The sequence below is a fragment of the Cupressus sempervirens genome, chromosome 2 (genome assembly GCF_028749045.1).
Source record: "Cupressus sempervirens isolate cs-2001-9-10 chromosome 2, ASM2874904v1, whole genome shotgun sequence".
Taxonomy (NCBI): Eukaryota; Viridiplantae; Streptophyta; class Pinopsida; order Cupressales; family Cupressaceae; genus Cupressus; species Cupressus sempervirens.
This window is the reverse complement of record NC_143119.1, coordinates 474,983,979-475,007,600: the sequence shown is the minus strand read 5'-3', so window position 1 is coordinate 475,007,600 and position 23,622 is coordinate 474,983,979. Positions and strand designations below refer to the sequence as shown.

General features: G+C 34.6%; 1 protein-coding gene across 2 annotated transcripts in view; it reads left to right on the top strand.

The window, feature by feature from the left end:
• The first annotated feature begins 3,779 nt into the window (after positions 1–3,779).
• The window catches only part of SEC6, a 273,118-nt gene continuing 253,275 nt past the window's right edge, over positions 3,780–23,622 (top strand). Inside the window, exons 1-4 of one of the 2 annotated variants that reach the window (XM_089814272.1) lie at positions 3,780–4,129; positions 4,243–4,281; positions 5,082–5,170; positions 21,843–21,933. In XM_089814272.1, the coding sequence (XP_089670398.1) occupies positions 3,998–4,129; positions 4,243–4,281; positions 5,082–5,170; positions 21,843–21,933 (351 nt within the window). In that variant the 5' untranslated portion in view covers positions 3,780–3,997. The remainder of the gene's footprint in view (positions 4,130–4,242; positions 4,282–5,081; positions 5,171–21,842; positions 21,934–23,622) is intronic. The other variant, XM_089814273.1, reaches the window with a different exon arrangement.

Here is a 23,622-nt window from a genome sequence, read left to right as displayed (position 1 = left end):
ATAATTATAATACTGTAATACCTTGGTGCAACCTTTGTGTTCTAGTTTATAGTAAATGTATGGTTAACCTATATACATCCTAAGTCACTCCTTATATAGTTCAAGTGAAATAAACACATGAAAAATGAGAGAGAAAAAGAGGAATCTACTTACCAATAGGTGTTGTCATTGCATTTGTGGCCATGCTACTTGTTGAGTGAGTTTTATTGTTTTTTAGTTGTGCCAATAAGAAAGAAAATAGATTTATAAATATAAATAAACATCTAAAGAATAATGATTAAAAAATCATAATGTGTCACTAAAAGTTAAAGTCATACAAAATTATAACATTTAAAAAATAATTATTATGTGCTATTGCTATCAAGATTTAACAGTCTGATTTTGAATCAAATTCATTGACCCAAGTTTCATGATTAGTGATTCAACATGAATTCATATCTCATGAGAACAAATGGAACACTTAACACTCATTGGATCTAGGTGATGCTCACACCTGTGAAAACTTAGCACTCATTGGATCTAGGTGAGCATCACCTAGATCCAATCAGTGCTAAGTGTTCCATTTATTCTCATGAGAGATGGATTCATGTTGAATCACTACTCCTAAAACTTGGGTCAATGAATTTGACTCAAAATCACACAGTTAAATTTGAATCGTTCTGGAAATTATCTCCTACTTATCAAGTAATTATTAGTTCTTGTCGTAGGCAGGATACTGATGCAATCGTTTGATCCATAATTTTCCATTTGACTAAGTCAATCAACCAATCAAAATAGAGAATTAAATTTTATCATATCAAAACATAAAAGTTCATTATTAAATTTTCATTTTTCAAAAATTTTGAACATAATTTTTCTAATTTCTCATTGGTTTGAGCAAGTAGAAAAATCCTTTTCCTTTTCAAAAAAATGAGATTTATAGCACAATAACAATTAAAAAAAATCAAAAGCTTCAATAAGGAGAATCTCGAAGGTTCCATTAGACTTCATAAGGAAATGTAAATATTAATTTGTCTTCACAGATTTAAGCCAGCTAGGGCATTTTTGGACAACTAGACGGACTCAGTAAGTGACTCTTAACTCCAACAAGAGTGTTTGGATCAACCTATTTACCTTACAGACATCAACGTACTCTTAAAAGCCATGTCGACACCATTTCATCCTTAAGGATGCATTTGAGCACTTTGAGGGCATTTGGGATGTAGCTCAGTCTTTTGATTCCTCATACATTTCCTCTATTTCCTAAAGATCTAAGAAGCTTGATAATGCAAAAAGAAGGGTGAAGATGGAGTTTTGAGAAAATGAGATTTGGTTCGCTGTTGCCCAGAGCCACTAGTGCTAAAATTGAGGGAGAGTTTACAAAGAAGGCCAAAAAGATGTGTAAATTGCCTTGTTGGAGTGCTAGAAAAACCTAAAGGTATGATGCACAAATCCTAGGAGCAGGTCCCTGGACCTCCATCTAGCTTACCAATTTAAACACAACCTAGTCATGGATTTAGGAACATAAACATTTTACACAAAAACCTTCCTATTATCATCCCAAAAGACATATGAATCAAAAAAATAATGACCAACGTACTACTAATACTTTTGTAGGTGATACTTTCAATATCTATTCATATTGATATTTGCCACAAAAATATATTCCTCAGTGTTTATAAACCCCACCAGTTTACTAGAAATTGGCCACCTAATCAACATTCTGCAACTAGTCATCTAGTTGTTAGTAAAAGTTTGTTGGATTATATTGTTTTGTTTATAATTAATCAGAGATCAACCACTAAATCTAGAGTTGTCTCCATTTGGTAGGTATCAGTTGAGAAATTTACTCATTTTTTAATGCATATTTAAAAATCAAACACATACAATTTATTGAATTGAGTTAGAAGCATTGGATTTTCTTGGAAGTCTAAAGCTTTTCAGATAATTCATATTGTTGTGCCTTATTTGCTTCTATGTTTTGCATACATGTCTACCAAAGTAGTTGCAACTACATCCCTCAACAAGTCGAATTCCACTCTCGCCCTCCCTTAGATTCGCCCCAGCTATGTTCAAACACTACCATTCAAAGGAATTTTCTGGCCCTTATGGTCTATATTACAATATACGTCAGCCTCATTCTAAATATCATGTAGAACCTTCTATTTATAAGCCTTCACATGAAAGCCAACCGTCGATGCCTCTTCTCCGAAATGATGTGGATATCCATGTTGTCAAACAATAAAGATGCCATGTTTAGACGACTCTGCAAGATGTGAAAGCATAGATAGACACATGGACTTTTGATTGCCCATTTTCTTCTTATGATAGCTGAAAAAATGATTTATATATTGTAAAACAAGGGCTCTTTAAACAATTAAATGCTATTGTGCTTAGTTAATTATATAATTGTCCAAATAGTTGTATAAAAAATATAAAAATGAAGTACATTATGTATGACCTGCGGATCCTTGATGGGTAGTTTTGTCTGTATCTGAACTCATCCGAAGAACTATGGGCTTTGTTTGAAGCCTATGCAAGGATAATACAATTTCAATGGAGAACATGTGGTTGTGGAATTAACTTGATATTCATTGTATTTGTGCTAATATAGTCAAAAATACTTTGTTTTATTTTGTTAATGTCAATATAATGAATAATTTCTATTGTATCCTTTTCTCCTATTTTTTACTTTTAATAAAGATATCCCTTTTTTCCTATACTATTTTAGATAGATGCCATCATAAACATCTAGATCAATTTTAAGATCGAATACAAATAAATATTCAAATATTCAAATATTTAAGAATTAATTTATAATTTTAAAATAATGAAATATTAAATATCACATACAACTTTCATGTCAATTTGGAAAAGGAAATATAAGTGAAATTAAAATATAAAAATATAAATTTTGATATAGATAGATTATAATATGATATAAAAAATTAATATACCAAATAAAACTTAGTGAAAATTGTAAAATACAGAATGTAAAATAAGAAATATAAAATTTAGCTTAGTAATTTTTTTAATTACTAATAAATGTGAAATAAGAAATGAATATAAATTTAAGTATAAAAATAAAGATGACTAATTTTTATTTTTATATAGTTATTCAAATATAATTTAATATTGTAATTATACTAAATGTTTACATTAAATTTAAATTGAATATTTATTTACTATTTTTAAATTTAATTAAAAATATGTTTTATGCTTTTTTAATTATTGAAAGTTTTTCAAAGATCTTTAGAGCTAAAAATGGTTTATAATTTAATTCTCTTTATGTTATAAAAATTATTTCTAAGAAAAAAAACTTATAAAATTATTTTTTTACAATACATGTAGAATATAATTATTTATAATTGAATTGCAATCTTTATTTTAATTTACATTTTGAATAATATCTATCAAAATTCAATATATTCATTAGATAATCGAGTTTAAACTTTGATTTATGAACTTTATTCTAATCCCACAACCTAATTTCAAGACAATTCTATATTTATGAGTATTTTAAGTATGTGTGAGAGAATATAGTCTTATTTACAAGGAGCAAGGTGAATCATAAAATTTCCAATTGCGATAAGCCTTTAGAACACCTTATTAAAAGATTTGTCAAGCTTTTAAACACTAGTTACTTCTATCTGTTCTAAACTATCTACAATTTAGACACGGACTTTTAGGCTTTGTGTCACTTGTTATTATATTTACATCTGAACCATTACAATATTTAATTAATCATAATATTTATAAAAATAATAACTATTTAGAAACATTGCAATATGATTATTTATAACTTAAAAACATAATAATGTGGACAATGGTTGAAGCGAAAGCAGAGCGGTAATGCCAACAATCTTTGGTCACAGTCTTCGCTATTATGGAGTGCGTAAAATAATGTGCCAAAGTCTCTGACAAAATTTCTATCGTCGAAGGAGGCTTGGGCAAGCGTGAGTTAAGGGGATCGGAAAACTGAAAAACTATCGGGAGTGGATCTTGTGAATAGAAGAGAATGCAGGGGGAAGAGGATTTGGGTATAGAGGCCAAGGAGACCGCGGTTCGGGAAGTCGCCAAGTTGTTGCCTCTTCCTGAATCGCTCTCCTCCATCGCTTCCATCAAAGCTGATTACGCTCTCCGCCAACAGGTTCTCTTTCACCTGTTTGATTCTTACCATAGCCATTTTCTTGCGCAATTACCTGGGATTGTCATTTAATACAATATCTGATTGATAGGAACCTGTCTCATATATGTGTGCAGGCAAATGATGCACAACTCAGCACCGCTGTGATGACACAGGTATCTTATTTTTGCTCTGTTATACACTCAAGGCCGACATTTTAGAATATCAACGGTAATCCATCTCGGCCAAATTGTATTTCATGACAAGGTTTTGGCACAATTATTTTTGTCATTTGCATATAACCCCTCATGGTGTGTTATGAACTATTTCTCATCAATCGACCATATTTATTAGATTCTTAAACAACCAATTTATCAAAGAAAAAACGTTAGATACATATGACTTATGTGTTCAGCTCTGAGACTATTGGTTATGATATTGCATCTAGAATTTATCCAGTTAATCTCGCATGCTATGACCCTTTACAAACCCAAATTGAGTTTCCTGGCTTTTGAACTATAAAAGATTCTATTTTCATTTGCATTATCCATATCCCACAACCTCGCTATGTTTCAATACTTAATAACCCTTTTTTGACATTGGCACCAGCATATAGGTTACCTTGGGGAGCCTTATAAGTGCACTTCTTTACCATTACACCACCACCCTTTAGGCAATATATGTCCAATATGATCCCACAATACACATTGTATTTATAATTAGAAGATTCACAAACTTTTTCTGTTCATAAGAAATATTGCCTCCTACTTTAAAAAAGTGATAATACTATGCATGTAGAAAAAGTGCCATCTAGATACTTTACTTACTCTTTTCTTGTCCTCTATGTGTAAAGCCAGACAATGAAAGGGAGATAGTCATGTAGTTAAGTAGTAAGTAGAACATAGTTGCTTTATTCATATAGTTTGTTTAATGGTTTAAAATATGATTTACCATGCATCATTGTGTCATGTTGTAGGTCGAACAAGCACAATCTGGAATTGAAGCGTTGTCCGCATCACAACAGACAATTCAGCAGCTCCAAGAAAATTTTCACCTGATTGACAAGTATTGTTTTCCTGAAATATAATGAACTCTATGTTTTTCTCCTATGAATTTTGATTTATAAGCTTTTTTATGTACCATTTATGCGTGGTCTCTCCTTGTTTATCCATGGAAGACATAAAATAACAAAAATGTAGCAATCAATTATAAATTGATCATTAAATCTTTCACCCTCAGCAGGGCCTTTATGTCAGATGAGCTCCTTTAGTTTTGTTCATAAATCTGGCTATTCATTGGCCGTGTCTCCATTTCATCAATAAACAGTCCCTTAATTCTTATTTCTGGAGCAATAAGATGATCAAAACCTTTCCCAAAGTAAATTACCTTGACCAATGCTAACATGACAGAGATTCCTCAATCATCTACAACTTCTTAATCAGACTCCACATTTGAATTTTTTCATTTGTATTCAATCTCATGAACATCTCACTTATGTTATCTGTTCTTTATGTCAGCATTCTTTCATAGATAATGTTTTAGTTTTTGAGATGGACACTTACCCTTCAGATGTGTACATCATTTCGGGCTCTTTAGTTTCTTGATTGTGATACAAGCTGGGTAATCAAGCGTGGCAATAATATATAACCTTGTCATGTTGGTGTTATTTCCCCTTTTGTCATGAAACATTGATTCAAAGTCATAAGTACTTACGATATCAAACTTAATAAGATAGAGCTTTAGACTAGAGAAAACGTTTGCTCTCTTATAGAGAAACTTTATTAGAGAGGGTACGGCCTTAAACAAACATATGCCAATAACATTATTTGAAGGAATTCAAGTGCCAAATTCTTCTCTTTCTGATGATGGGCATCCAAGATTGATTATGACCCAAACCACTATTTGATTTAAGATTTGTCTCACACTCGTTGATCTTTACTATTTTCCTTAGGTGCATATTGAGACAATGATCTTCAATCACAATGACCCTAGTGTTCTCAATTGTTTGCATGGTTCTTAGTTGAAAAATGGTGCTTCATTAATGCATATTGCTTTAATATTTCATTATGTCATTGTGTATGTCTTTAGTGCCTTCATCATATTGAGCCAACATATGACATTGCTGTAATGGTGTGGAAAATGGGTTTTCACTAGTTTATGCATGCAAACTAGGAACTAGGTCTATTTCCTTTTGATTGCATTAAGGAGTGTGGATCCACTTGGCTCAACCTCAAACCTGATTGAAAAGTATTGGGGACAAGGTGGATCCAACAGTCCTTGATTGAGTTGAAAATGAACTATCAAACGGTATGAGTTGAATGATAGATCTAGGGCCAAAAGTTTGAAATTGATAATAACTAATATGCCCATAAAGTCTCAGAGAAGATATGTAGACATGGGATATATATCTAGAAAGAGGAGAGAGAGGAACTTGTGTTTGAACCCTAAGCTTGAAATTGCTGTTCAATGTTGCTTTGGAGCGCCCTTGGCCTGGGATGTCGGATGTGGATAAATTTGTATTTTCCTGATCAGGATGCCATTCAAAACTTTTCCCAGAGATTTTGTCCGAAATGTGTCAGATGATGTTGCATTAAAATATCATTGAACCTAGGTCTTTGTCTACTTGACCTGATTTGAGAATCACATCATCAGAATCTTGTCACTTGCACATGCAAAAGAGAGAAAATATTAGGTTGATAGATGTTTGTCTAGTTCAAACCCCAGTTTTGGAAATAACCTTGAATTGAAATGTAATTGACTTGAATGCACCTTTAACAGAGCTTGGGCCAGATGAACTTATAACATCATTGTCTAGCACCACAAAATGTTGAATATGATATCTGACAATTTCCAGTGGCCAATGTCTTGGGCTAAAAGGCATGAGCTGTAAAACCATAGGTCAAAGTAGTATAATTCCCTTAGAACCTTTTCTAGCACTTTGGGCCAATGGTCTAGACATAGACAAGCAGTGCTCAATAAAAGACTTCCTCAAGATCTCCATAGATACAAAATTATATTGACCAGTTTTGGAATGATGTGCCTCAGGTTGGGATCTTATACTAAAATCAACCTTATTTCCTCATCTATTTCTTAGACAATGTTCTAAACTATTTAATTTTATAACCCTGCATTCAAGGGAACTTGTCACAATGAGAAATCTTCTCTTGAAAATGATTTATTAAGCAATTAGCGCTCTCTCCATGACTGATGGATGCAAGTCACATATTGTATGATTTGTATCTTTTCTTCCAATGCTTTTGTGTATGTGTTCCACATCATCTTATGTTTTGTTGTCAACGAATTTTCCTTTACATCTTGTAGCTTATTGACTTACCTTAAATGCTTAAGATGTTATTGGCTGTGGCTTGAATTTTGTAGCTTGTAGTTTGTAGATCAGAGATGGTTTAACCCATAGGATGGTCAAACATGTGACATGACTACATACCTTCATGTCTTGCCACGTCAGACTCTTTTCTGCCCCACTGCCTATTTAACTAGTTTTGACGGAATATTCTATGATTCTACACAACCAGGAACTACACTATATGCAGTTAAATTTTGAATTATTAGTCTAGAAATTGTGGAGATGATGTAAAACTAAATATAATGTTGAAGATAAACAAAACTCACAAGAAAATGAAAACACGTTGAAGAAATATATGCTCCATTCGAATCAGTTTCAGTGCATATATGGCTGATGGTGTCCTCTCATCAAAGCTAACCTAAAGGTAGGGAACAACCACAAATATTAGTGTAGCCATCTCTATAGGATAGCATTGTGTGGCGGCAATAATTGTTGAGGAGATGGTAACTGTCAATCTCTTTAATAGTGTGCTAGTTCTTCTCACCTGCTTTAAATTTTTTTTTTTTTTGAAAAATTTCATATTGAAAGAAAGCTAGGAAGAAAGTGAGTATATTAATATCCCATAATGATTGGAACATGTCAATGGGGTTTTAAAGAAAAAAAGATCTAAAAAGAGGCGACAAGATAATCATAAAACTAATAAAAAAGAACAATATGAAAATCTGTAACTAACAAGAGGGATAGTAGAGCTATGCATTACTGAGATTAAGAAGTAATAATGACAGGTAAAATAAATTTATTAATTTCCAATAGAAGACCGCAAAAGGTCAAAGGGACTGCCAAGAGAAACATAGGGGGCCAGCCCACAGCCAGTATACCAAACAATATTCAAAAAAAGCAGCAAAACAGGAATAGGAGCAAGGCAAAACAAAGTGGGCAGGCACCCCCGGGAACCCCACTAAGGAGACTGAGTAACTGCAAAGAACTTACACTGAAGGATAAACCATAGAACTAGACAAAACTCTAAGCTACCTTTGAGTAGTTCTGGAAGATAAAGACTGCTACTGGTAAGTTGTGGGCTTCATGGACCTAGAGCACTGACATATGGACAATGAAAAGAGGTGAATTAATTCTAGTGAAAGTTGGTGATCCTTTCACCAATAAAGTATGAAGGAGATTTCATTCCAAGCAACAAAGTAGCAACAAAAAGGGAGTATTATTCAGATTTTGATAGCAGACACAACAGAAAATTCTATCTGATAAAGGAGATTGATCTAAGAGATGAATCAGATATGAGAAATCACACTTCAGATACTTATACAGCTTATCTCAGTTTATTCAAGTAAGAGTCACATCTCTAACTACATTTTTGCTCCTGTTCCATATTATAACAATACAGACAAGAGGCATTGATACACTGAGGAATCAGCGGACAACTGAAGGGTTCTGGGATGAAATAGTTTGTTAAATAAGCTCCATCCATTTGATGCAAACTTCAGAAAGGGTCTCCACAGATTATGAGTAAAAGCTAGGAACTCAACATAGAAGAAAGCTTCGTTACTGCTGGACTCACGTGTCATATGATAGGAAACTGTTCTTCTCCAGCAGATGCATTTAATAAAGATACCTTATAGTTTAACCATGCTGCAATGGTTTCTCACTCTACTACCCATGTTGTACTTGTGAAAAACCATGCACTTTTCTGAGAGAGAAGTTGGGACTTGGATTGTATTTGGAAGTACATTGGGCTTTGGATATTATCAGAACTATGTCAGGGTATTCAAAGAGTTTGGGTATTCAAATGAGATTCCTTTTAGAAGATCGAATCTGAATGTTGCTTTTGTCGACAACGTTGCACTCTATACCACCAAAAATAACAAAATTTGAATAAGGCTGGTAGTCAGTGAACCAGTCTCTGCGGTGGGTGAAATGACGAGAGGCACCTAAATCAATGTACCAGGCAGACGACTTCACATGATCTATTGGTCTTTTAGCCATGACGGCGTAAAAGGCAGATTCCGTTTGCTTAGTGTGCTCTACACTGTTTTCTTTGGATTGCGATCCTGACTGCTTAGATTACGCAACTAAGCGTTTTCTATTACAAAGTAATTGGTAAAAATTGTGCTTGTTATTGACAGAGTTCAAAAGGTTATTATATACAAAAGAATAAAATGATGTTTCCTTAGGAAACAATCGTAAATAATAGAAACATTTTATTCTCACTGAGAAAGCTTAAAAAGCTACAACTAACTAAAGCTAACTAGATATTTACAATAGATTACCATTAACTAATAATAGATGATTATCTATTATTGTAAAACCCTCCCTTAATGGTTAATCTATTTATAACACCAAGCCGTCCTCTAAATTTGACAAACTTATCGGGACCAAGAGGCTTGGTGAGAATGTCTGTAGTCTGATCTGTGGTAGGAACATATTGCAAATCTATAGTCCTGTTTTCAACTAGCTGTCGTACGTAATGACAGTGAACATCCACATGCTTGGTTTGTTCATGGAAGATTGGATTTCGTGCTGACTTGATAACACCTTTGTTATCAACAAATAGAGTGGTCGGTCCTGCTGGTAATATCTGCAAATTCCCAAGCACCGATGAAGCCAAACAACTTCACATCTTACCTTGACAGTTCCTCTATATTCAGCCTTTGTAGAGGAGAGGAAAACTGCCTGCTGCTTCTTACTAGTCCATGTGACTGCACCAAACCCCAAACTGAACACATATCCAGAAGTTGACTTTTTAATATTTATCATCAACAGAGCCTATCCAAATTGAAGCTGTGAACACACTGACTTTAGGATTAGAACTTCGAGAGTACAAAAGTCCATAATTGGAAGTGCCCTTCACATAATGAAGTACACTCTTTGCTGCCATCCAATGATCGGCTTTAGGAGTTGTCATAAAGCATGAAATATAGTTAACTACGAAGTTGATATCTGGCCCAGTAGCAGAGAGGTAGATGAGGCTGCCTACTAGTTGCCTGTATGTAGTAGCATCAACGGAAGGAGAATCAAACTTTGCGGATAACTTGAGACCTTTGTCCATAGGTGTAGTGCAAGCTTGCATCCTGCATACAAAATTTGTTGAACAGGGCCTTGACATATTTGGACTAAGAGATGAATATACTAGAAGGCTGTTGCCAAACCTCAACACCTAGGCAATAATGCATGAGCCCAAGGTCAGTCATATCAAAAGACTGGCATAGATTCAGTTTGATTCCTTGAATCAAACATGCCGGACTGCCAGTGATGATTAGAACATCCACAGAAATAACTAGAAGGATGATGTCACTGCCAGTAGTCTTGATGTACAGATTTGAGTTTGAAGAACTCTTGAAGCTTTGATCATTGAGGTACTTATCAATTTTTATATACCATGCCCGAGGGGCTTGCTTCAAGCTACAGAGAGCTTTTGCCAATCTGAGAACTTGATGGCATTTACCAGCAGCCTTGAAACCAGGAGGCTGCGTCATGTAGACCTTTTCATGGAGATCACCATTCGGGAAAGCACTCTTGAACATCCATTTGATGGACCTTCCAGCCAAACTGTGTTGCCATGGCTAGGACTAATTTGACGGTGCTCATCTTTGCAGTAGGAGCAAAGGTCTCCTCATAATCAATGTCTTGACGTTGAGAGAAGCCCTTCACAACTAAACGATCTTTGTACTTATCCAAAGTACCATCCAATTTGTATTTGATTTTGTAAACTCATTTGCAGCCAATGGGTTTCTTCCTTGGTGGAAGATCATAAAGGACCTAGGTGTTGTTCTTCAGCAAAATCTGGTGTTCAGATGTCATGGCCAGTTCCCACTCTGGAATTCCTTTAGCCTCGGAATATGTTTGAGGTTCAAACACATTGTGAATGTTGGCCATGAGAGCAAAGTTAATAGATTCTGTAGGTTTGCTCTTTTTTCGAGCAGTTCTCTCATCAATGAGCTCATCATTACGAAGATTAGCAACTGTCTTAGTGCACCACTTAGGTCGGAGAGGAGAATGACCAACATTAGTATCAGGAGATGCTTGGTGATTAGGTTCCTCATTAGAAGAATCTGGATCAAACTCAGGCGAAGCATCTACAAATCGAGGTGATCCTACAGAAGAAGCTGGAGATGTTTGTACAGGGATCACTGGTATAACTGGAGCTGCAGGAGCTATTGGAGCCCTCCCATCAGGTGGACTTAATGGAAGCCGAACTCCCAAATCATGAGCCTTCATAAATTGGTCTGTTGGATCAGGAATAGGAGAAACAAGCATGAATGGTCCTCGTTGCTCATTAAAGACTACATCACGACTGTAGATGAGACAAGATGTCTCAACGTCGATCAGGTGGTAGGCTTTGTTAAGACTATTGTATCCAGTAAGCATGAGTTTCTGACTCTTGGCATCCATCAGGATCCAAACAAAAACAAGGGAACCAAAAACCTTCAGGTGACTGATTTTGGGCTTGTGACCTAACCAGGCCGCTTTCAGAGTTTCACCTTTGACCGCCACTGTGGGTGACGAGTTCAATAGATAAATTGTAGTGTTAATTGCTTCTGCCCAAAACTTCTTCGGAATATGTTTGTGTTCGAGCATGGATCGAGCCATCATGGCGATCGTCCGGTTCCGACGTTCAACTACACTGTTCTGTTGTGGCGTGTGGGGTGTGGTTAATTGGCGTTTGATGCCATGTGTATCCAAGAAGCTAGAGAAAATATTAGAACAAAATTCCCCCCATTGTCTGATCTAAGAGTAATAATAGATTTCCTAGACTCTTTCAACTAAAGTTTTAAACTTCTGAAATACAGGAAATGCCTTTGATTTCTTTTTAAGGAAATACACCCACATTTTTCTATTGAAATCATCAACAAACAACAAAAAATACCTAGACCCAAGAACAGGAGGAGTGGTCATAGGGTGTCATGCCCAAACTACGAGGGCAAAAACATACACCAATCTTTTTGATTATTTTAATTAAAATGCTCTAAGAAAATATAAGGTTATGATCACAGTTTTAAGTGTAGGTTCTCTACAGTACGTTTTAAAAAACTCTAGTGGATGAGTACATTGTTAAGATTGATATCGATAAACTCATGTTCTTACATTTACTTTTCAACAATAAGAAATATTTATTAGAATGCTCAAAGTTTGATAAGATTGAAATCATGTTGCAAGAAAGGATTCTCGTCGTTACATTTTAAGTTACATATCTTGTAAGGGCATACATCGTTAAAATTTTGAAACTTTTGTTATTAGATTTATGTTGACGAAAATTACGTCATTTCATTAACTTACAATAATATGTGAAAATTATTTATAAGACAATGAAACATATTCAAGTTTAGATTCATTGGAAGTATATAATCAAAATCAACTATAGAACTCAATTATCAATTTACAAATTTATTGATATATAAAAAAAAATTCACTTTAAAGAAAAACAACTTAACTAGAATTAAAACAAAACATGTGTATTTCAAATTTATTAACTTTAAACTTTACAACTATTTTAACATAAAAATCAACTATCATAAACTATACTTAATTTAACTTCACTCTAATCTCCATTTTATTAAAATCTATAATGCTATTAAGATTTAGCATTTCTAAAGATATTAAGAATATAATTTACAGTTAAATTGAATACCATTGAATAATTCGACTATCTTAAAATTTAAAACTTAACACAATAAAACGTACTGACACTAATTATACTTAATAAAACTAAATACATTTATAAATTTAAGAATTATTCTAAGTTAACGATGACATTAATAATATAATGAAAATTGAATAAATTAAAATCTAAACTAGATTTCATTAGTAAAACATTACTAACCTAAACTAAACTATTAAACAAACTTAATTAATAACTAATTTTTTTATCCAAAACTTTAAAATAATAAAACAAACTAACCTAAAAATGTAACTAACATTTCAACTTAAACCTAAAAATTAACTAAATTTAATAAACTCTTAACTACAAAGAATGTAAATTAATCACTCACTAATCTAAACTAAAACTAATCCTTTCCTACACTAATCTAAACTCATTAACATTTAATAACTAAAAAGATATCTAAACTTAATAATAAAAACTAACCACACAAAGGAAAAGAAGAAAACTAAAAATGAAAATAAACGAAATTTAGCATATACCTTACTATCCTAATCTACTTCCTAGCCTATCCCTACACCCTCAACACCAAAAACCCCTCATAACTACTGCGCATTACCAAGCGCATTCCAAACTTGGGGTGCATTCCCAAGCTTACCCACGTCACCCCGTTACCTGCGCTTCCCCAAGCGCTGACATGGTACGCTTCCCACCACTGACCTGCGTCAGTCCAAAGATAGGTGGGCGACCCAATGGAAAGGATGGCAGTTCAAAAGATTTAATTCGCTTGATTTAAAACAAACTAAGGGTCCTTTCTTCCAAGTTGAGCGCTCACTTGAGAAGAATCAAGGAGATGTGACATGGGGACAGACAACCATGTACATTACTGAATAAGTCTCCAAATGCTGCGCCTTGATTTAAGGGATTATGGGTGGAGGAGTAATGTTTAAAAGTTTGTTTGGTAGAGAAAGGCATTAGGATATTAGATCTTAGTTTTTTTTTTTTTGTGTTTTATTTTTTTTAATTTATTTATTTAGTTATTCATATTTATTCAATAGTATTGTTGCAAGGAAAGGAGAAAATATTCCTCCATACAAAATCCAGAGAGCATTTTGCTCTTGGGGAAGAATTTTGAAGCTTAATCTTTCTAAGTATGAAATTTAAAGCAATGTATTTGATTTTTCAAAAAGGGGTATTATTATTTTATTTTCTTAATGGCTTTAGAACATAGGTTCAATAGTTTGCTCACAATAATACAATATTAATTTGATCTTCTAAAATCCTGAATATAACTATAACTATAATTCTCTTTTCTTTTCTTAACATAAATTTTCATTTTAATCATATAATGAACATATAAAGAACTTGAAAATTTGCTCAAATAAACTGAATCTACATCAATGGTTTAAGTTTTGTTTTCAACATAAAGGAAAAAAAACTTGAAATTTTACCAAATTGACATCCTCAATTCCATCCTATTTTTGAGATTCATCCATCTAAATTTAAACCACGAATAAATCACATGACAAACAAATTATTCTCAACACCAATTTTATTGGCAACCCTGATTCAAAGGCTCAGCTGGGAAAGAATCAGGAAGAAAACCCAGCTTCGTTGCCATTTATAATAAGTTTAAAATACAATTTACAATAGGATCTCAATCCCAAATTTCAATAATTTGATAGAATTTTCTTCATGACCTTCATCAAGGGATTTATAACTATTGCTACAACACATTGCAAGAACCATGGATGGAGCAGAATCTGATCGGGTGACAACCAAGCATAACCAAGAGACAATCAACCATACATATTCATACATGGTTTTCACAATATGATTCACAATGAATCAACACTAGGGAAAGGTGGATTCTTCCAACTGGAGAAGTCAAGCACAACACCAATTCAGATGCCCAATCGGGGCCAATAACCAAGAACTTCCGTTCTTCCATTTAAACTTGCCATACTCATACCAGGTTTGTGCTGACGGGTAGGGGCCCATAACATCCTACCCTTTATCCCTCTTCTCATCCTGAGAAGAGACTCTACACAGGTTGGAGTCCAACTAAACAGACCTCTCCCAAAATTGGTCACTTCTGCCCTCTCCTAGGGTGAGTAATACCAAAACACCCATGCAAGGAAAACTCAAAATTTTAAACATAAACAAGGGAGGAAAAACAACCAAAATGACATGGTTTACAAATCTTCCCAACATACCCACAACCATACAACAGTAAAACAACAACAAGGTAACAAGAACATGAAACAAAACATAAAAACTGAATAAGGGAGATTGGAGTTTCCTACCTTCACAAAGAGGTAATGGCAATGAACCAGTTTGAGTAGAGTATCCTCTTCCTTCCTTCAAGCTTCAAGAAAACTTCTCTAAATGTAGAGATTGGGTAACTCCCCACCTAGTCCAAGGAAGGCCTCTAAATAAGTCTCCAACTCAACCACCCAAGGGCTCAATAACTTCTCCCACCCACTTGCCATTCTAGAAACTCCCAACTCAATCCATACTATGGTTAAACCCTAAAAGGAGGTGGGGTAAGACAACTCATGACAACCACTTGCAATTTTCGCACAAAGGCAAAAAGGGGACTTTTGAGTGACCTCAAAAGTCAACAAAAGGGGCTTAGGGGTTGGAAAAGACCTCTAACCCATACCCATACCCTTTGGGTATAAATAAATCAAGTTTAAAGCCTTAGGAAAGAGGTTTAGAGTCAAATAAAATCTAGGAATAAAATAGGTCCAAGGGGTACACACCTAACCCTAATCAGCACGCTGAAGGGCAAACATAATTTACGAGTGTCAAGCGACACTAACAGAACATAATTACGAGACATTCACAATTACTAACATGGAAAGATACATTCACACATCTCACAATACAATACTTGAATTACGAACAACAAGGTTTCCAAAATTAGCACATAGAGATCAGTTCTGTTCCTCCGTCGGTTTCCTCGGCTAAAGTATCTGCACACTCATTGCACACATCAGTAGTCCCAAAAATCACATGTACATATATCTGTATCCGAAATTCACAAAAATTGAAACATACATAAATCAGGGTTTCTTGCATCCTACTTATATCCTTGATCATAAAGATTCCAAAATCAACGTGTTAATCCTACATTTTACTTAATTCATCACATACATATACATAAAGCATTAAATGACAACATCAATATATCTGAAGGTAACATCACATAACATGAAATAATATAATATGTTCTAAGTATCAGATAATGTCTCGACATCTCGAGTCGTGAGTATCACAATGATAAAATAATAACTAGGGCTACGGAAGGTCGGGGCGAGGCCTCACATAGGGCCGTAGATATCGACATCAACAAGCTGAAGTACTTGAGAAGCTTGCCATGAATCGCCACTGGTGAAAGGTGTGCGATGTTGCTTCCCAGCTTGGCATGCATGACAAATTTCAAGCTGTTGAGTCTGAATCTCTAGCAATCCAAGAACAAGCTCATCCTGAGCAAGCTATGAGACATAATGCACATTTAAGTGCCCATATTGCTGATGCCAAATTGTGTTGACAGAAGACCACCGAGCAGTCATAGCTAAGTCCTAAGAATCACCAGAATCAGTAAGTTTGAAAAGACCATGATCCTCAAGACCCACTGCAATAGTAGACCGAGTTGCCCGATCAGTGTTGGTGCACTGATGTGAATTGATGTTCCAGGCAGACAACTTCACATGATCTGCAGGTCTTGTAGCCATGAAGGCATAAAAGGGAGACTCTGTCGTCTCAGTGTGCTCTGCACTATTCGCTTTGGGCTGTGAATCAAATTGCTTAGATTGTACAGCTAAGCGTTTCCGTTATTCAACCTTCATGTGTCCAAACTTGTGGCAGTAGTTGAATTGAATGTTCTTCTTTCGGGAATCATTTGATGCTGGAGCATAAGACTTTTGCTGAAACTTGCCTTTATCCTTCTGAAAGGATTTCGCAGCAAAGGCTTGCTTTGTGGAGGTGGAGGTGGAACTGCTACCGAACTGTTGTTACCACCAATCTTGCTGAAGCAAAAGTGTGTAGAGATCAGTGAACTTCAAATCAACACCAGAAGATGTGATGCTAAGAGTCTTGATAAAATGATCATAGGACGTTGGTAAACTTCGAAGAGTGATAACCACAATATCCTCTTTCGCCATCTTTCGACCGATGACAAGTAATTGATCGCAGATTTCCTAAATCTGATTCAGGTGTGCCTAGAGCGAGGTGTGCTCATCCATGACAATAGAAAACAGAGTGTTCTTCAGAAAGAAAGCTCTGCTTTTGTCAGAAGTCTCATGAAGACCTTTGAGATGTGTCCAAATCTTGGCAGCTGTCTTGTCGGATGGAATTTGAGAAAGTTGATCATCAGCCATGGATAATTTGAGAAGCATAATCACCTCTTGATTATTCATATCCCATTTATCTTGATCAGGACCAAGAGAAGTTAGACGATTCGTAACACCCAAAACGAGTTGATCGGTGTTCCGGTATTCAAAAATTGCAATGATTTGCTGCTTCCAAGTGCCATAATTTTGACCATTGAATTTGGAGTTGTGCTCGAGCAGAATGTTTGTTAGAGACACCATGGCATGTTTTTCTATGAAAAACGTGAAGATCTGTGAAGACACATTCTTCGAGGCAAAAAATGGAAGACCCAAAGAATTCGGAGAGTGACCCTAGAAGAGAGCTCAAAAAACCCATAAGGAATATGTTGTCGTTTTTTGGATCCTCTGGCTCAAAAATTGAGGCACGAAAAATGAGACATCTAAAAAAAATAGACGATAACCTAGTTGAGCTCTCGAAAAACCCACTAAGAATTTATAATCAAATAAAATTTTCAAGTTCAAAAATTAGGGTTTCGAAAAAATCGCGTTCGGCAACCATGAAAGCTCGAATTTGCAGAAAAATGGCAGAATGCTGTAAAAAGATGCCCAATAATGGAGGATGCTAGTGCTGAAAGAGGCATTTTGGTTGTAGCAGTCAAGAAACGACCCCAAATGCTGCAAGAAGTCATGATTTTTACAAGGATAAATCACGATTTGTATTAGACGTTTTGCTGGAAGAGGTCACGATTTTTTATACCATCTACAAACGACAAAATAGGGTTTAGTTTACTAGATGTTGTAGGAGTTGAAAATCCCACTGGTCTGCCACGTTGAGGTCATGAGATAGAAGAAAAACGAAATTTGAAGCTCGCGATTTTCAAACGTGATTTGCAGAGGCAAAACTGCGATTTTGGTTGCTCGTAGAGTCCCGAACGAAAACCCTAATACAAAACCTTTGTTCGAAAAACAAAGGATTTTGATACGATGAAGCAAGGATCAGAAAAAATAATTTTGAAAATGGTTCTGATAATTTCGAAGAGGAAATTTCGAAGAGGAAATTATGATTTTCGAAAAAAATTAAGAAATAGGCTCTGATATCATATTACAATGTAATTAGTAAAAATCTTGCTTGTTATTAACAGAGCCTGAAAGGTCATTATATACAAAAGAATAAAACGATGCTTCCTTAGGAAACGATTATAAAGAATAGAAACATTCTATTCTAACTAAGAAAGTTAAAAAAGCTACAGCTAACTAAAGCTAACTAGATATTTACAATAGAATACTATTAAATAATAATAAACGATTATCTATTATCGTAATATTTCCGACATTCAACCTTCATGTGACCAAACTCGTGGCAATAGTTGCATTGAATGTTCTTCTTCCGAGAGCCCTATGAAGCTGGAGCAAAAGATTGCTGAGACTTGCCTTTATCCTTCTAAAAGGATTTAGCAGCAAAGGCTTGCTCTGTGGTGGGGGAGCTGGAACTGCTATTGAATTGTTGTTTCCACCGATCTTAAAGAAGTAGGAGTGTGCAAAGATCTGTGAATTTCAAATCAACATTAGAAGAAGTGATGTTAAGAGTCTTGATAAAATGCTCGTAGGACTTGGGTAAATTCCTGATAGTGATGACCGCAATGTCCTCTTCCTCCATCTTGCGACCAATGGCAAGCAACTGATCACGGATTTCCTGAATCCTATTCAGGTGAGCTTGGAGCAATTTTTGCTCATCCGTGATTAAAAAAATTGATTGTTCTTCAAAAAGAAAGCTCTGCTTTTGTTAGAAGTCTTGTGAAGATTATTGAGATGCGCCCATATCTTGACAACTGCTTTGCTGGATGGAATCTGAGAGAGTTGATCATCAACTATGAATAATTTGAGAAGCATCACTGCCTCCCGATTATTCAGATCCCATCTATCCTGATCAGTACCAGGGGCAGTCAGGCGCTGTGTAACGCCCAAAACAATTTGATCAGTATTCTGATATTCAAAAATTGCTATTATCCGCTACTTTCAAGTGCCATAATTTTGACCATTGAATTTTGAATTGCTCTTGAGCAAAATATTAGTAAGAGATGCCATAGCATGTTTTTCAAGGAAAAAGCATGAAAATTTGTGAAGGCACGTACTTTGAGGTGAAAAAATGGAAGACCCAAAAAAATTGAAGGGGTACTTAGAAAAGAGCTCAAAAAATCCACAAAGAATATGTTGTTGGTTTCCGAATCCGTTGGCTCAAAAATTGAGGCACCTAGAAAAATCCGACGACAATCCAGTTTAGCTCTCGAAAAACCCACTAAGAATCTAAATTAGAAAATATTTTTTAGTCAAAAAATTTGGGTTTTCGAAAAAAACCTTGGTTGGCTTCCATTGAAGGAAGGAGTTGTCGAATGGCTGATTTTTGTCACAAAGAGGGTCTCTCAGGTAGAGACAGTGCTGGATGTTTGAGATTGGACTCGAAAAACGAAATGATTTTGCAGGTACAGGCGTGTGAATGAGGGAAGGAAGACTGCAAAAAATAATGGTGTTTGACTCTGTAACGACCCCAATAATGGCATGCATGGCAGAAAAAATCGCATGCTTTTCCCAAGGTCTTGGACGTGATTTTCAGGTTGCGATTTGCAAAAGATTTGACCAAAAAATTAACGCAATTTGCTGACAAAAAGAAACCCTAGCTGAGCAATATTATAGAGGTGATTTGAAGCCAAAAAATAGACGCGTTTCTAAGCAAAATATCATGCACGATTTTGGAAGAATAACAGACGCGAATTTGATAAAAAATAGACACAATTTTTAACAATAAAAAGTCAGATGCGTTTTTCCAGTTTAAAAAATTGAGAGTTGTAGATGAACAAAAAACTTACACAAGCCAAGGCTGTTTGAAGCAAAAAAAAAGAAAAAAAATAATATAAAAAATAAGGATCTGATAATTTCGACAAAAAAATTAGGATTTTCGAAGAATTTTTAAGTATTGGCTCTAATACCATATTATGAAGTAATTAGTAAATATTCGCTTGATATTAATAGAGACCAAGAAGTTAATATATACAAAAGAATGAGACGATGTTTTCTTAGGAAACGATCATAAATAATAGAAACTTTCTATTCTAGCTGAAAGAAAGCAAACAATTATCTACAGTCTAGCTAAATATTAGAAACATTGTAATATTTACAATAGTTTACAATTAGATAACCATTAACTAATAATAGAAGCTATCTATTATCATAATAATATCTCTCTATATGCTTGAGAGTATAATGTGATTTATAACAATCCTCCTTAGTTAAGAGGGAGTGTTAATGTTGTAGCTTCAGTCGGATTGAATTGATCTAGGGTTAATCTCCTATGGTTATTGGTTAAACATCATTGCAGTTGATTATATATATATATATATATATATATATATATATATATATATATATATATATATATATATATATATATATATATATATATATATTGTTGTTAATAATGTCTAATGGATATTGGTTAAACATTATTGCAGTTGATTAATCATCAATTATATATATATATATTGTTGCTAATAATATCTAATGGAAATTAACTTCCTATATATATCCATTCGGATCTGCACTTGGAAAACACATAAAATATTTATAGTGCCATTACATTTGCAGTGTTCCTGATGAATCAACACACACACACATATACTGCATCACAATATAATTTACTACACATAGTGAAACTGCATCATATGTATAACAAAATTGCATCACACACACATACATTTATATGTGTGTATGTATGTATGTAATAATTTATGCAGTTTAATATATGTGTGTGTGTCTATGTGGGGGTGTGGGTGTGTGTGTGTGATGCAGATTCATCCAGTATTTTGTCTTATCAAGTTTTATGTGAGCATAGTATACAAGACTTAGGAATCCAATTTTTTTCAATCACGTGAGAATTACTTACCATCTACATCACCCACTTTACTTTCTTATTGCTTTGTTGATTTGAAGAGTGAGGTATTGGGTTGCAAAATAAAAAATGTCTGGAAACGCAGACTTCTTACTGTGTTTCTTCTTCAAATCTCTATAGGAAACTTGATTGTTATGTATTAATTAGTTATAACGTCACAAATCATTAAAACGTAAAGGTAGTTTCTTAGGTCTCACCATTAAGTGAGAGCCACTGGCATATGAGAACTCCTATATTCAAGCATCCTTAATGGGATTTTTTTTTTAATGTTCAAATGATTAGAACATTAGATGCATTTATATTTTAATGTGAGAAGTTTACTCATTTATGCATAATAGCCATAGCATAAATAATGATAAGGCTTCGTTGAGTTTTGAGTTCTTAGAACTGTTACTATCTAGTTTTAGCATTGAGTTGATTGGTTGTGTATGATGGGATAATTTTTTTCTCATATAATATAGCATATACAAGTTGACAGTTGATGTCTACTATTCATCTATATAAGTTATAGCTTGAGTTGAGTTTGTCTATTTTTGTGACAGATTATGTCAAGAATGTCAAACACTGATTGCAAACCATGATCAGATCAAGCTTCTGAGTAATGCCCGCAACAACCTGAACACAACACTAAAGGTGAGTTTAGCTTGGCCTCTAATTGCCAGTATTGACTTTAACACCATTGAGGAGAGATGAGAAAAGGTATTTCCTTATAAATTCTTATTTCTATTGACAAAAGCTTGTAACCACCTAGGGTTATTATTATAATGCCCCCCCTTTGAGAGGCTTTTGGCTTGTTTAATTCATGTAGGCTAGGGTCTGATAATAAAGCAATAAATTAAATAAACTATTTAATGGTAGCTAATAAAGTACATTTCGTGGGTCACTTTTGTAATTAATTTGATAAAATTGCATAGAGTGACTTAAGTGAAATATTAAAAGAGAAATATGAAAGCCACTTCACTAGTTGGACTTTAATGAATTATTTAAAGTGGGAGTTTGAAACGATGAGAATGTTCTATGTATTTTTATAAAATATGAGTTTAGTACTTGTTTCTTTATGCTTGGTTTATCTTATCTATTTGTATTTAGGAAAAGCTTCTTGTGGAGCAGAAGCCCTACTACAAAAACCCTACTAGAAAATCAGTTTTGGGAGTGAACTATCTATCCTAGCTGTTTGTAGGAGAGATCACTCAGATTTCTTGCATGATTTCAATGATTATGGTTTATTAAAATTTGTGATGTCTTTGTGAAAGACAAATTTCTGCTTGGTGACTATTTGGTCGCTTCTTGGCAAGTTTGGATGCCAGGAAGGTATGCAAGTTATATTCATTGTTTTTGGGGTGGTTCAAGTCTTCTTTCTTGGTGTTTGCAAAATGTGGGTAGAATATAATATTGGTGTGGATGTTTGGAGAAGTTGAAGCACTTGCAAAATGTATGCGAGTTATATTCATTGTTTTTGTGGCGGTTCAAGTCTTCTTTCTTGGTGTTTGCAAAATGTGGGTAGAAGATAATATTGGTGTGGATGTTTGGAGAAGTTGAAGCACTTGCAAAGGACATGGAGAGGATGTCACCTTTAGGGAGGTGTTAGTTTGCTTGGTTAATTATCTCTATTTTTGGCACGATTCTTGTACCCAGCCATCCAGAAAGGGCCAATTCTAGTCAGTTAAGGGTGCCATTCACTTTGCCCCAGTACTTGACATCGGTTACCAAATGCAAGTGATTGTTTTCTGGAGTTTCAGGAAGTTGCGAGTACTATTATGGAAGGCCGGTCAGCTAAATATATCATCCTTGTATCCGTTGGACAGTGATGTTTGTATAGAATTATATCTATAAATCTACTTCAGCTGTGCATATCTGTCTCTGTATTTGTGAGGTTAGAAATGTTAAAATTGTAAAATAGAATATGACACTTTCGAAACTGAAATGAATTACGCAAAAATAAACATCCTGGGAAAACCCTCCTCATGAGGGTGAAAAATCCAGCCCACAAGATGACGATCCCTTTATTTAGATATCAAAGCAATTATAATGATTACTCGCTTATGATTGAAGATAATTTTTTTGATTGGTTCTTATGATTGAAGATATTGCACAATCAATCAGAAGCCTTATTGATAGATGATGAAATGCACAACAAAGTTTGTGTTCTCAGAGATAAACACACATTCTCTGCATAGTAAAGAAAAACAATCATCTACAGATCATGCATTCACTGATGATGATGCACTTGCAGATCGAATACAATAAAATGCCTTCTCTATCTCACACGACGTGCTGGGAATAATCAGAATGCCTTCTCTGTCATACACGACTCACTGAGAA